Source organism: Pseudorasbora parva, chromosome 3 (assembly GCF_024679245.1).
Source record: "Pseudorasbora parva isolate DD20220531a chromosome 3, ASM2467924v1, whole genome shotgun sequence".
Taxonomy (NCBI): domain Eukaryota; kingdom Metazoa; phylum Chordata; class Actinopteri; order Cypriniformes; family Gobionidae; genus Pseudorasbora; species Pseudorasbora parva.
Genome location: NC_090174.1, coordinates 19,786,283 through 19,801,325, shown reverse-complemented (window position 1 = coordinate 19,801,325; position 15,043 = coordinate 19,786,283). Strand labels below are relative to the sequence as shown.

Here is a 15,043-nt window from a genome sequence, read left to right as displayed (position 1 = left end):
AAACAATGATACTTTTTTTTTTTTTTTTTTTTTTGTCTCATTTTTGGCCCTTTTGACCCTCCATATTTCCCTCTCTCCGATGCAGCAACTGACATCTGTCCTCTGCCAGAGCCAAAAATGAAACGCTAAGCCCTTTTCTCTTTAGGATCAGCGATTCCACCTTCAACTACCAGCAGGCATGCGAGACAGTGAACGTGGCCGTCAGAACGGCACACAGCGCACTGAGCGCTCAAGCCTCTATGAAGAAGGCAAGGCGAACAATGCCCTGACGTGGTCGTGTTCTCATGAGAGAATCCGTACCACCCACGAACAGAGTCTCAGCATGCTTTTGATGCGATAGAGGAGTGGGGGCCCGAGGGGATTTACCCGGCGGGGAATCCCCACTGTAATCCTCAGGCCACCAGCGCTTATCAGCCAAAGTAGCCCTTTTCCAGTAACACTAGAAATGAACTAGATCGGGGGATAGGCGAAGGGACTCGACCCCATCTGAGGTTTCATAGTCTCGACCGCGCATCTAGAGCGCCGACTGACGCGCGCCGGTTGTCGTGACAACCACCTGAACACTCGAGCCCTTTATGAGAAGGGGGAGACGAACAACGCGCCGACGTGACCATGTTCTTTTACCAGAACATGAATCACCCACGATCGCAATCTCACATGCGCTCGTGGCCGTCAAAGAGGACAGGAAACAGTTGCATACCAGGAATACACGGTTTGAATGACATCTTGAAAAAGACGCAGGGTCAAACCGTGTTGCTCTTTTGTGAATGGAAAGCTGCTCTTTTAGTGTGCTGAAGCACTCAGGGAGATGACCGCGGCTCCACACAGTTCGTTCTGCAAGCCTGTGTGAGCTCTCAGTGATGTGTATTTGTGTGTGTGTAACGCCCAGCGAACCAACAGTTTGTATGGGAAACGCTCAGCGAACCAACAGTTTGTATGGGAACGCTCAGCGAACCAACAAGCTCCTTTAGATCGCTTGATCACTGATCAGACGGTCTCTCACTGACGCGCCGTATCACCCGCACTGGCAGACTCTCTCACTCAACACTCTTTGACTCGTAGTCAGACACTCTTCGTAGGAAACAGTAAGCACTGCTCGGCTCCGAAGTAGAAAGCGCTGATCTACCATTCCACTTCCTATTTATACCCGCGCTGCGGGGCGGAGCGTGGAATGCGTGATCGCATGCCAAATTTCATTGGCTCGTTGTTAGATGCTCGAAGTAGGATTGGTCTCTAAAGTAAGATCCCATTCGTCGGTTCAGTTCTGACGTACGTCGAACGTGACCGACTGAAAGGGAACTAAAACAACAGATTTTAAAGTCAGACTTGGATTTTGACTTTAAATAACTTTAATACTGTACACTCTCCTATGATATACATGTTTTTTATTTTCTGAATTAAAATTAATTTGATGATTTTTTGGGAGGCATAAAATCAAAATGTCAGGGTGATACAACTGCTTTAAAATTATCATTAATTAAAAGTATTTTATTATTTTTTTATTATTATTATTATTGACATGCTTAAATAAATAAATAAATAAATAAATAAATAAATAAATAAATAAATAAATAAATAAATAAATAAATAAATAAATAAATCTATTTAAAAAAAAGATCTGGAAATTACATCCTAAGGGAGGACCCCTGCAGGTCATCATGCCTCTGTTATGGTCTTTTACAATTTCATATGTTTTGAACTTTTGAAGTGTCAGTTTGTAAGATATTATGTATATAGTTTATATTTATGAATTTATGATTGGAAAAAACTTTTAATTTTTTTTTAGATGTGCTCTCGTGTGATGTTATACATTTTGCTTACACTTTATTTCAATGGTCCACTTAAGACATTCTGCTAACTATGCAACTACATGTCAAATAACTATAATTGGAGTATTAGAGTATTAGTTTAGGGTTGGATGCTAGGGTTCAGTTTAGTTGAACAAGTTAACACTGTTAGTTAAAGTCAATAGACTGCCTGTTGGGAGATCATCAAATTAAAGTGTGAGCAGACACTAATATTCTAATGAGAGTTAGTTGACATGTAATCATAAAGTTAGTTCCCTTTCAGTCGGTCACGTTCGACGTACGTCAGAACTGAACCGACGAATGGGATCTTACTTTAGAGACCAATCCTACTTCGAGCATCTAACAACGAGCCAATGAAATTTGGCATGCGATCACGCATTCCACGCTCCGCCCCGCAGCGCGGGTATAAATAGGAAGTGGAATGATAGATCAGCGCTTTCTACTTCGGAGCCGAACAGTGTTTCATTGCTGTTTCTACGAAGAGCTTCTGACTACGAGTCAAAAACCTTCCTGTGAAAGAGTTTGCCAGTGCGGGTGATACGGCGCGTCAGCGAGAGACCGTCCACTTCAGTGATAGAGTGTACAAAGAGCTGTTGGTTCGCTGAGCGTTTCCTTACACACACACATTACAGTTGGTTCGCTGGGCGCTCACACATACATATCACTGAGAGCTCACGCAGGCTTGCACTATCGAACTGCGTGGAGCCGCGGTCATCTCCCTGAGTGCTTCAGCACTAAAAGAGCAACTTCCTTTTCACAAAAGAGCAACACGGTTTGACCCTGCGTCTTTTTCAAGATGTCATTCAAGCCGTGTGTTTCTGGATGCGGTCGATTTCTGTCTCCGCTTGACGGACACGTTCGTTGTCTCTCGTGTCTGGGCGCACAGCACGCTGAGGCTGCGTTCGTGGATGAGACATGTTCCCATTGCGGGAATATGTCCATTGCAGTGTTGCGGTCCCGTCTCCAGTACCTCAGAAGAGGTGGAACACCATCGTCCATCCCCCGATCTAGTGGTCCTCCAGCTGCAAAGCAGAGGGCTACTACTTTGGCTGATGACCTTGGTGGGGACCTGAGGGTGTCGGTCAGGGTAAACCCGACGGGTCTCACGGCTCCTCGGGCCCCTCCCCCCTCCACTGTACCGGTGGAGCTTCCGGAAGGGCGCGCTGACCTCCCACGTGGAGCGCCAGTCGTCTCTTTTGGGGCTCCGGCGGAGGACCAGATGTCGGTTGCTGCATCGGGGGATGAGCTAATGGGTTCCGAGGATGAAGACTCGGCTGCGTTGCCCCCTTCGGGTGTGACAGCGTTGCCCGAGTCTGACCCGGAACTTACGGCTATGCTTGCCCGGGCCGCCGCAAGTGTCGGGCTTGAGTGGAACCCTCCACCACGTCCCGAACCTTCGCGGCTGGATGATTGGTTTCTCGGGACGGGTCGCGCTGGTTCTCAGCGTCCCGCCCCGGTGCCTTTCTTCCCGGAAGTGCATCAGGAGCTCACGAAGTCCTGGGTAGCGCCGTACAGCGCACGCCAGCGATCGACTGACTCCTCCATCCTCACCACTCTCGATGGTGGTGCAGCTAAGGGTTACGAGGGGATCCCTCCAGTCGAGCGGTCGGTTGCGATGCACCTGTGTCCTAAGACCGCTGCGGACTGGAGGCACGCCCCGCGTCTCCCCTCCCGGGCGTGTAAGTTCTCGTCCGGCTTGACGGGCAAGGCTTACTCAGCCTGCGGAGAAGCTGCATCAGCTTTGCACGCCATGGCGCTCCTGCAGGTCCACCAGGCCAAAGCGCTCATGGAACTGCACGAGGGTGGTTCCGACCAGGCAGTTATGCAGGAACTGCGAGCCGCGACGGACCTCGCCCTCCGGGCGACGAAAGTCACGGCCCGCTCCCTGGGTCGGGCGATGTCCACCTTGGTGGTCCAGGAACGCCACCTGTGGCTGAACCTGACAGACATGCGGGATTCGGACAAGGTTCGGTTTCTAAACGCCCCTGTCTGTCAGGCCGGCCTCTTCGGCGACGCCATCGAGGACTTTGCCCAGCAGTTCTCGGTGGCCAAGAAGCAGACGGAGGCCATCAAAAACATCCTGCCCCGGCGGCCCGCTGCTGCCTCCACCCAGCCGCCCGGGGCAGCCCCCCAGTCTGCTCGTCGCCGAGGGCGTCCTCCAGCGTCCGCCTCCGCCCCTGCTAAGCCCAAGCAGCAGCCTCCACCCGCGAAGCAGGGCGCCGGACGCAAGGGGGCCGCCCAACCCGTCCAAGGGCCCGCCAAGCCTGCCGGCAAGCGCAAGGGGAAGCGGCCCTGAGACGGGCAGCCCAGGGAGAAGAGGAGCTGCTCTGAGGGAGATGATGTCCGCATCCCTCCCACCCCCCCGGAGGAGGACCGGGGGGACTTCACTGGTCACAACATCTCTGCCGCTGGCTCTCCGGAGTCCAGCGGTACCCACATTTTCACAAAAAGAGCAGTTTCCTCTCTCTCTGGGCCCCAAGAGGGTCAGGTTGGCAGTGTGCGACGCCCACGGGCCTTGTCACTCCTTTCCTACCCTCCCGTCGCCAGGGGGCAGCTGTGTGGGCCTCGAGGACGCCCCCGGGCCTTCTCACCCACACACTGCCTCTCTTGTGAGCACTCAGTCAACACTCCGGGCCGCCCACGGGCCTTCCGGGTCGGGGCTGAGTGCTTCACTTCCCTGCCTCCGGGCAGTGGACAGCAGAGTGGGCTCCGAGGACGCCCCCGGGCCTTCTCACCCACTCTCTGTCCAAACCAGGAGTGCTCAGGCAACACTGCGGGCCGCCTCCGGGCCTCCCGAGTCGGGCCAGAGTACTCCGCTTCGCTGCCCCACCCCGGGCACGTCTGTGGTGCCGTTGGTCCCGCTTGTACGGTCTCTGGGGGCCTGGCTAGGTCTCCCCAGGCCGTCTCGCTGGCTCATCCGTACTATCAGACTCGGCTACGCGATTCAGTTCGCACGCCGGCCACCCAAGTACAAGGGCATCCTCTTCACCTCCGTGCGAAGCAGCGATGCTCAAGTCTTGCGGTCAGAGATCGAGGTCCTACTGGCGAAGGACGCGATCGAGCCGGTTCCTCCAGCCGATATGAAGACGGGGTTTTACAGCCCCTACTTCATTGTGCCCAAGAAAGGGGGTGGGTTACGGCCAATCCTGGACCTGCGAGTTCTGAATCGGGCCCTGCACAAGCTCCCGTTCAGGATGTTGACGCAGAAACGCATTTTCCAATGCATCCGTCCCCAGGATTGGTTTGCAGCGATCGACCTGAAGGACGCGTACTTCCATGTGTCTATTCTCCCTCGACACAGACCGTTCCTACGCTTTGCGTTCGAGGGGAAAGCATATCAGTACAAGGTCCTGCCCTTCGGGCTGTCCCTGTCGCCCCGCGTCTTTACGAAGGTCGCGGAGGCAGCCATTGTTCCACTCAGAGAACGCGGCGTTCGGATTCTCAACTACCTCGACGATTGGCTGATCCTAGCCCAGTCGAAGGACCAGTTGTGCGAACACAGGGACCTGGTGCTCAGTCACCTCAGCCAGTTGGGCCTTCGGGTCAACCGAGAGAAGAGCAAACTCTGTCCCACACAGAGGATCTCTTATCTTGGTATGGAGCTGGACTCGGTCAACCAGACGGCGCGCCTCACCGAGGAGCGAGTCCAGTCGGTGTTGAACTGCTTGAATATGTTCAAGAGCAGGACAGCGGTCCCACTGAAGTTCTTTCAGAGGCTCCTGGGGCATATGGCATCTGCAGCCGCGGTCACGCCGCTCGGATTGCTCCATATGAGACCGCTTCAACGCTGGCTCAATGGCCGAGTCCCGAGGTGGGCGTGGCAGAGCGGTCAGTACCGGGTCCCAGTGACTCCTTACTGCCGCCAAACCTTCAGCCCGTGGTCCAGCACTTCGTTTCTCCGGGCCGGGGTGCCCCTAGAACAAGTGTCCAGGCATGCTGTGCTATTCACGGATGCCTCCACCACAGGCTGGGGGGCCACGTACAACGGGCATGCAGTTGCTGGTCTGTGGACGGGGCCGCAATTGCATTGGCATATCAATTGCCTCGAGTTACTGGCAGTACATCTGGCACTCCGCCGCCTCAAGGGGCCGCTGCGTGGCAAGCATGTACTGGTCCGTACGGACAGCACCACGGCCGTTGCGTACATCAACCGTCAGGGTGGTCTACGCTCCCGTCGTCTGCTCCAACTCGCCCGCCACCTCCTCCTGTGGAGTCAGAAGCAGCTGAGGTCGCTTCGGGCCATTCATGTCCCTGGTGTGCTGAACCAGACAGCCGACGAGCTCTCTCGTCAGCCGACACCTCCGGGAGAGTGGCGACTCCACCCCCAGGCGGTCCAGCTGATATGGGACCAGTTCGGAGCCGCACAGGTCGACCTGTTTGCCTCTCCGGACTCGACCCATTGCCAGTGGTACTATTCCCTGACCGGGGGTACCCTCGGCACAGATGCACTGGCGCACAGCTGGCCCCGGGACCTACGCAAGTATGCGTTTCCCCCAGTGAGCCTTCTTGCACAGACTCTGTGCAAGGTCAGGGAGGACGAGGAGCAGGTCTTGTTAGTTGCGCCGTATTGGCCCAACCGGACCTGGTTCCCAGAACTCACGCTCCTCGCGACAGCCCCTCCTTGGCCGATTCCCCTGAGGAAGGACCTTCTTTCTCAGGGACGGGGCACGCTATGGCACCCGCGTCCAGACCTCTGGAATCTTCATGTCTGGTCCCTGGACGGGACGCGGAGGTTCTAGATGGACTACCACAAGCTGTCGTAGATACCATCGCTTCAGCTAGAGCCCCCTCTACGAGGCGCCTCTATGCTCTGAAGTGGAACCTGTTCGTTGAGTGGTGCGCTTCCCGCCGGGAAGACCCCCGAAGGTGTTCGATCAGTGTCGTGCTTTCCTTCCTGCAAGATGGGTTGGAGAGAAGGCTGTCTCCCTCCACCCTCAAGGTATATGCTGCAGCAATAGCAGCATACCATGATGTAGTAGAAGGTAAGTCCGTGGGGAAGCACGACCTAATCGTCAGGTTCCTCAGAGGTGCGAGGAGACTAAATCCTCCTCGTCCATCCTCGGTACCCTCTTGGGACTTAGCTCTAGTGCTCCGAGCACTTCAGAGCCCTCCCTTCGAGCCTTTGGCGTCTTGTGAGTTAAAAATCTTGTCAATGAAGACAGTGCTCCTGACGGCATTGGCCTCGATCAAGAGGGTAGGGGACCTGCATGCACTTTCGGTCAACGAATCGTGCCTAGAGTTCGGGCCAGGTAACTCTCACGTCGTCCTGAGACCCCGGCCCGGATATGTGCCCAAGGTTCCTACCACTCCCTTCCGGGATCAGGTGGTGAACCTGCAAGCGCTGCCTTCGGAGGAGGCAGACCCAGCCCTGGCTTTGCTGTGTCCGGTCCGCGCACTTCGCGCTTACGTTGACCGGACCCAAAGCCTTCGGACCTCAGAGCAACTCTTCGTCTGTTACGGAGGCCAGCAGAAGGGAAAGGCTGTCTCCAAGCAGAGGTTAGCCCACTGGATAGTGGATGCTATAGTCTTGGCCTACCAGTCCCAAGACGTGCCTTGCCCGTTCGGTGTAAGAGCTCACTCCACTCGGAGTGTTGCTTCTTCCTGGGCGCTGGCTCAAGGCGCCTCGCTGACAGACATATGTAGAGCTGCGGGCTGGGCGACACCTAACACGTTTGCTAGATTCTATAGCTTACGTGTAGAGCCGGTATCTTCCCGCATCCTCGCCCCCAGTGGCCAGGAGCGCTAAGTGCCCGTTCTAAGTGTCGGCTTGCGAAACGCCACTCCCGCCCTCTGGGCCGGATACGTGCGTCTATTGTCTCCAGTTGTGTTCCCCGGGAAACCGGCTAACCCTGTCGAGCTCCTCCGTCACCCCTCCGGTGTCAGACGTTGCGGACCGTCTGACGCCAGGCCTGCACCCGTATGCTTGTGAAACGTGGCTGTAGGCTGGGTTCCATATGTAGCGGTTCCCTCACGGCAACCCCATATGTGTATTCTTCCACGGTATCAGCTACCCTTCGGGCTAGCCCCGTGTCTTTCCCTCGACAGAGCCCGCTCTGTCGTCTCTGGGCGTGTTCTTTCCCCCCTTCAATCAGGCTGGAACCACCCCAGAGACTACCATATGTTGCACTACCCTGCCAGGTTAGTCCTTATGTGTATTCTGCCACCTCTCCTTCCCTGAAGGACGTGGCCCCGCAGCGTACCCTCTCTCTCAAGAACGAGGTAGGCACGCTTTCCCAGCGTTATCCAATAGTCATTCTGAGTGGGTCTTGCAGAAACAGCAGTGACTGTACTCCCTGCTTGGAGCCCTGACTTCCGTACCATACTAGACGGTGCAGTGCGCTCAAGCAGGACGCTGGAAGGGCCAGCATCCTGGCGTTTTCCATAGGGATCCCATTCGTCGGTTCAGTTCTGACGTACGTCGAACGTGACCGACTGAAAGGGAACGTCTCGGTTACGTATGTAACCCTCGTTCCCTGAAGGAGGGAACGGAGACGTACGTCCCGTCGCCAGATGCTGTGCTTCCGCTGGGAGTCCGGTCACCTTCGGCTCCTCAGTAGGAAAAGCGCTGATCTATCATTCCACTTCCTATTTATACCCGCGCTGCGGGGCGGAGCGTGGAATGCGTGATCGCATGCCAAATTTCATTGGCTCGTTGTTAGATGCTCGAAGTAGGATTGGTCTCTAAAGTAAGATCCCATTCGTCGGTTCAGTTCTGACGTACGTCTCCGTTCCCTCCTTCAGGGAACGAGGGTTACATACGTAACCGAGACGTTATAGTTACTAGTCTAAAGTGGAGAATCAAAAAAAGAAGTGGTACTTAATTTTGTATTAATGATTACTCCACAGGACCTTTTTAAAGTAATTTTGTTTCAATGTTCCAAAACCATAATGAAACTTCAAAAAGTTAATACAAAAAGTACATTTGTATGAACATAAACATTTGTTGTTAAAAATAAGTTAAACATTTAAAGGGATGGTTCACCCAAAAATGGAAATTACCATTTTCAAGGCCCAGAAAGGTAGTAAAGACTTCTTTAAAATAGTCCATGAGAATACAATGGTTCAAACAAAATGTTATGAAATGACGAGAATAGTTTTTGTGTGCAAAAAAACAAACAAAAACGTACTCTGTGGATGAAGTAAATACAGTGCAGCGCTTCCAAGGTACATCAGAGTTAAGCCAGAACGCCAGCTTACCATTAGCTGATGCTGTTCATGTGAGCACCACGGCGCATGCGTGTGATGCTGACACAGGAGCAGGCCTACGTAAACTGCATAGGAGACTGACACAGACGAGAAGAAATAGTTAAATAAAGATGTTATTTTTGTTTGTTTTTTGCACACAGAAAGTATTCTTGTCGCTTCATAAAATTAATGTTTATCCACTGGAGTCATGTGGACTATTTTAACAATATCTTTACTACCTTCCTGGGCATTGAAAGTGGTAATTAAATTGCTGTCTGTGGAGGGGTCAGAGAGCTCTCAGATTTCATCAAAAATATCTTAATTTGTGTTCTAAAGATAAACGATGTTCTTACGGGTTTGGAGTGACATGAGGGCGAGTAATTAAGGACAGAATTTTAATTTTTGGGTGAACTAAAAAAAAAACTTAGTGGAACTACAATTCCACTACTTGTGTTTTTAATGTAAAAATGCATTCTGTGTGAATGGCCCCTTATATGTCATCACGTCATATGATAATTTGGGAATAAAAACAACAACAACAAAAAACTACTGGACATAAGAAACCCTACAAGTTTAGAAACGAACCCATTATGATTTTAGGAAGTGGAACTGGTCATATTTTTACCCAGAGGTTTGAGCTGCTTTGGTGTCTGGTTACTGTCTTGTTTAACTGCCAGTGTGCTTCCTGATCATTGTCAGTGTTGCACGCTCCCACCCTATTGACTTAGGAGTGAAGGGCTTGTAGCTACAGTGTTTTCCCACACTACTGTGGGGTATCCCGCATGGGAATAGCGATGATGTCATGAGCTACCACAAATTCCAGCACAAAGGATTGAAAAATGTTGTTATCGTCAGGAAGGTGCTATCACTTCTGAAATTTTACGCTTATGAGACTATAAAATTTCATTTGAAAGGTCTATAAAACGCTTTATGTGCAAGTTTATTTTAAGAATTATCTCCTCAGAGTGTTTTTAGTAATGCAGAAAAGCTCCAGTTGCTCACATAAATGATTATGATTTCACAAACAAACAGCCTCGCCGCAAATTCGTAATGTAGCCACAAGTTATTGATGGCTAAATTGATACTTACTCGATTCAAGGGGCAAAATATCCTTTCCTCGTTGTGGAAGCCGAGCCAACGGTCTACCTCAGGAGTCACTGTGGCTGTTAAGGATAGCAGCAGTACTCTTTTAGCTTTGCTCTGCCTCTCCACAACAAACATGTCTTAGAAAAACACAGCCACAAGACCACATTGCGGGCCAAGATCTTCCAGCTCCTGCCTTTGGGGGTTGGCTCAGACTCCGTATGCAGTTCTAGCAAAGTGTCCTCTGGCACTCGGCAGTTCTCACACCACTGAGGCTCTCTGACCCATATTTGACTGTTTGGGAAGTCTGCAGCTGGAGGAGCTTGTGGGGTTTTAGAGCCTCATGGTGGAGCTGATTGAGTCGAATGTACCTGAACCAGCTGTGAGGCTTTCCGCACACTGCGCAATCCCTCCAAGTTTGTGTTCCTCCAGGCGGAAAGTTAAAGCGGTGTAAAGGATCTGAGAAAGCATATGTGCAGACAGAGGTTTAAGGGTTGATCTGAGTCGCGATTAAAATGTTTTCGTTAACCCGAGCCCCAGCGGCTGGGTCGATAGTAGGAAGATTTAAGGACTGGTAATGCAGACAGATGGGCGTATTGTCCAAAAGAAAAGTACTGTACCACCCCCTCTGCTTCCCCAATCGATCCTGCACTCCCTCAACCGCCATTCTCCGTTGCTCTATTATTGGCATTTCATTGTGAGGTGAAGATAAAGACATTAAGAGAGGAAATGTATTTTATGGGATGGGCTGGGAGGGGTCTTATTTAGGTGGTCTGTATGCTGGATCTGCTTTATGTGGAACTTAGGCTACGCCTGCATTATATACATTTGAAAATGGCATTTTTGTTGTGTTAAAAATAATTAAAGCTCACTGAGATGTTTCAAGAGATCAGACATAATAAAGTTCTAATTTAATTAGCAATATATCCCATGACTTAATGGTGCATCCAGGTCACACTCAATAGCCATTCCATTTATGGCCGAAAACGCAATTGCCCTCATGTTTTACAGCAGGACAGCAGTTGAAGATTGTACAAGGTAACATTTATCTTAAGCAACACTAAAAGTGACTACTCATCATGCACATAAACATAGATATCTATCGTTCCAGTATACGTCACATGACTAAACCTGAATCACCTTTTTCAAATACCTCAGTTTTTACAGTCCATACTACAACATGAGGAGAGCGTCTTCAAAAAGCTCAGTTTTTGCACATGTTTTTCTAGGTATGGACAGAAGGCCAAAAAGTAGAGATATTTTCAAATGTATCCGGATTAGTGTAGATACCGGCACAGATGATGACTGGAGCTTTACTTTGCACTGTTTCAGCTGAGTCTTGCGCTTCATGTACCTGAAGGGTTGTATTACAGTCATGACGAGTGCCGAGTACAGCACGCTTTGTACTCTGCATAGAGTCACATTACGATAGCCATCCTTGCTTAGCATCTAATTGTTGGTGCTTGAAGATGAAAGGAGAAATCCCTTAAATAAATTAGACTGAGTGCTTATCGCCTTATATAATGGCAAACACTAGAACTGTCCCATAAACACTCATTCCAAAGCAATTCTCTCAGCTGTAAATATTTAAACACTGTTAATATCTTAACAAACATAGGTAGAGGTAAGCAGATTAAAGTCATTTCTATATACTATACTATGTTTTGTTTTTTGTTTTAATATAGAGATATTATAGAACAAGTGTGCATTCACAAAGTGCAGATATATAATAAAGCAGAGGTCTTCAACCCTGCTCCTGTGGACCCACTGGCCAGCAAAGTTTTTTTTCCAAATCGGAGCTGAACACTGCAGGACAGTGGGTCCACAGTAGCAGGGAATGAAGACCTCTGTAATAAAGTGATTAAAGTACTTGATGACAGAACTTGTCATGTTTTGTTGAAATACTTACATACATCCTTTGAAGGGCACGAATGATGGACAGAGCGTTTTGAAATGGGGCAGTCTCTAGCCTATAGTTAGCTGAGCAGCAGTAACGGGACTTTTTTGAAAGTTATGCTCAACTGTCTGAAACAAAACAGGATTAACAACCTGTCTAAATATGTTCACCTTTGTCTGTTTCTGTACATACTAAAGAGTGTAAACGGCTTAAAATCATCTTAGTAAGATATATTAAAATTTAAACCGCTTTAAATATATATATATATATATATATATATATATATATATATATATATATATATATATATATATATATATATATATATATATATATATATATATATATATATATATATATTTAAAGCGGTTTAAATTTTAATATATCTTACTAAGATGATTTTAAGCCGTTTACACTCTTTAGTATGTACAGAAGGTATGTACATTTAGTATGTATGTACGTAGTATGTACATTTGTATCATTAAATATTCAAGTAAGTTGAAACCCAATACTTACATTTAAGTAAGTTCCGGCAAACTTACAAGGAACTTACCAGCAATTTGGCGACAGAGCTCTAACAGTTTTTGAAAGAAATCTCTTATGCTCACCAAGGCTGCATTATTTTGATCAGATACAATATGCAATACAATACAATACAATACAATACAATACAATACAATACAATACAATACAATACAATACAATACAATACAATACAATACAATACAGAGGAATATTATTATTTATACTTACAATATAAAATAACAGTTTTAACTGTTGGTGCTCAAGAAACATTTCTCATTATTATCAATGTTGAAAACAGTTGTGCTGCTTCATATTTTTTATTTTTTTGGAAACAGTGATACAATTTGTTTCAGAATTCTTTGATGAATAGAAACTTCAAAAGAACAACATTTATTTGAAATAAAATTATTATGCGACATTATACGTTTTACTTTTTTTTCAATTTAATGTGTCCCTGACAAGCTGAATAAAAGTTTCAAAGTGTATATTGTGTGTGTGTGTGTGTGTGTGTGTGTGTGTGTGTGTGTGTGTGTGTGTGTGTGTGTGTGTGTGTGTGTGTGTGTGTGTGTGTGTGTGTGTGTGCGTGTGCGTGTGCGTGTGCGTGTGCGTGCAACATTTTTAGGAATAAAATTTATTTGGGGTACTTGGCCTTCCCTAAACCTCCCCACAGTTTGCACATTGCATGTAAGGTTAAAATCATATTAATAGCCCTTGTTTATGTGTTCCAGGGACTTAAAGCCTGATGAAACGTACACCTACCATGTGCTGACAGTGTCTAGAAGAGCAGAAAGTGAACCATCCCCTCCTCTCTCTCACCAGCTGGGGTCACCCTACTGTGGAGATGGACTCATCCAAAAGTCAGTTCACTCTCTCTTTACCCTCAGTAAATGTAAACTCTCTCCTTTACATTATATGGAATCTAGTGCTTACCCTTTTTTTTTTTTCTCAAGTCTGTGCAGTGACTTAAATGTATTTGAAATGAAAATTCCCAGTATATCCCAGTGTTCTTTTGCAACCAGCAGCAATCGGGGCTTTTGTGTCATGTAACTCTTTTAATGACTTAAATGTGTTTGCCATTCAGATATCTTGGAGAGCAATGTGATGACATGAACTTTGCTAACGGAGATGGCTGCTCAAACCAGTGCAAGAAAGAGCCGTTGTTCAACTGTGTTGGTATGTGACCATCATCTATAGGTAGAAAGGTTAAAGTAATTGTTCCTAAACTTTATCTTTATTTACCTTCATCATTCCAACACATATATGTATTTTTTTAAACAAAGGAAGAAAATAAATTTTTAGATCAAGTTAAAAATCAAGTTTCAGTCTGTATCTCACACAAAGTTATTGTATGGCAGAATACTTGAATATACGTAGTGCAGTAGACTTTTGATGCTTTACTTTTATTGGGAGGACTTGACAGATATGGTATGTACGGAAAAGAGCTGCCTAACAATTCTTCCAAATATCTCCTTTTGTGTATGACAAGAAAGAAAAAGAACTTGAGAATGACATAAGGCTGAATAAATAATGACAGATTTTTATTTATTTTTATTCGGGCTAAAATATATATATTTTCAAAGCTTATTTATTTATCAATATTTCACCAAGAAAGTGCAATAAAGTAAAAGTATAATAAAGCATAGCATCAGTTTGATTGATGTTTTGCTCCAGCAGCATTTAGCTGTATTGCTCATTACTTCTCAGCGCTCTATTGATGTCAGTTCTACCCGGGTGCCCAGCCATCAATCTCATAGCTTCAGCCTGTCATCAGTGTTACATAGTGTCCTACACTGACAATGTGTGAAAGACCGAAAAAAGTTCTGTTGTATTATTTCTTTATAGCACAAAACTTGTTAGCTGGTTGTGATGTTAATAGAGTGCTTTAAGTTGTGAGCTAATCAGTTCTGTCAAAACAATTGGCCGCATAATTGGACCCTCTTACAGACATTTAAGTCCCCTCACAAAAGACTTTACTCTTTGCTGTAGAGCTCTAAGATCTGCCTAACGAGCACTAGCGGACCTTTGTGGCACTTCTTCCTGTTAGCAGTAATGCAACAATTCCCTTTTCTTCTAAACGTGTGGACAGAAAGCTGAAGTGGAGTAAAAAAAGACAGAGAGAAGAAAAGAGACAGCAAAGAAGAACAGATAAGAAGGGCTTTTGAAGTCCGCTGTTGAATGTAGCCAACATTCATCTAGCTGAAGTCTTGTCTGACCTCTAGGACACCACTAGAAGACTGAGGTTGCACTAGTGCCCGACAGTGCTTAATTGGCAGTTCCGCTTTTTTTTTTGGAGTAGGTTCAATGAGTTCGCATCTTTCGCTGACTTAAAGCAACAGTTCACACAAAAATGGAAATGTGGTAATTTTCATTAAAAAACAACAACATAATTGTCACAGAGACATCACTTTCATGAATTAATCTAGTTTATGTTAGTTTTAATCTTTCAATTAATCATTTTATGGAGTTTACAAACATTGTCTAAATGATTTGTTTATAAATCAGACTGATCCGGATCTTGAAGTCATCCGGTCGCAACAGCTCACTG

At 47.4% G+C, this 15,043-nt stretch overlaps 1 protein-coding gene across 1 annotated transcript in view; it reads left to right on the top strand.

Moving 5' to 3' along the window:
* Positions 1–15,043, top strand: part of pappab (pregnancy-associated plasma protein A, pappalysin 1b) — a 148,012-nt gene that overhangs the window by 54,822 nt on the left and 78,147 nt on the right. Inside the window, 2 exon segments of the mRNA XM_067438025.1 lie at positions 13,227–13,355; positions 13,580–13,671. Coding sequence (XP_067294126.1) covers positions 13,227–13,355; positions 13,580–13,671 — 221 coding nt within the window.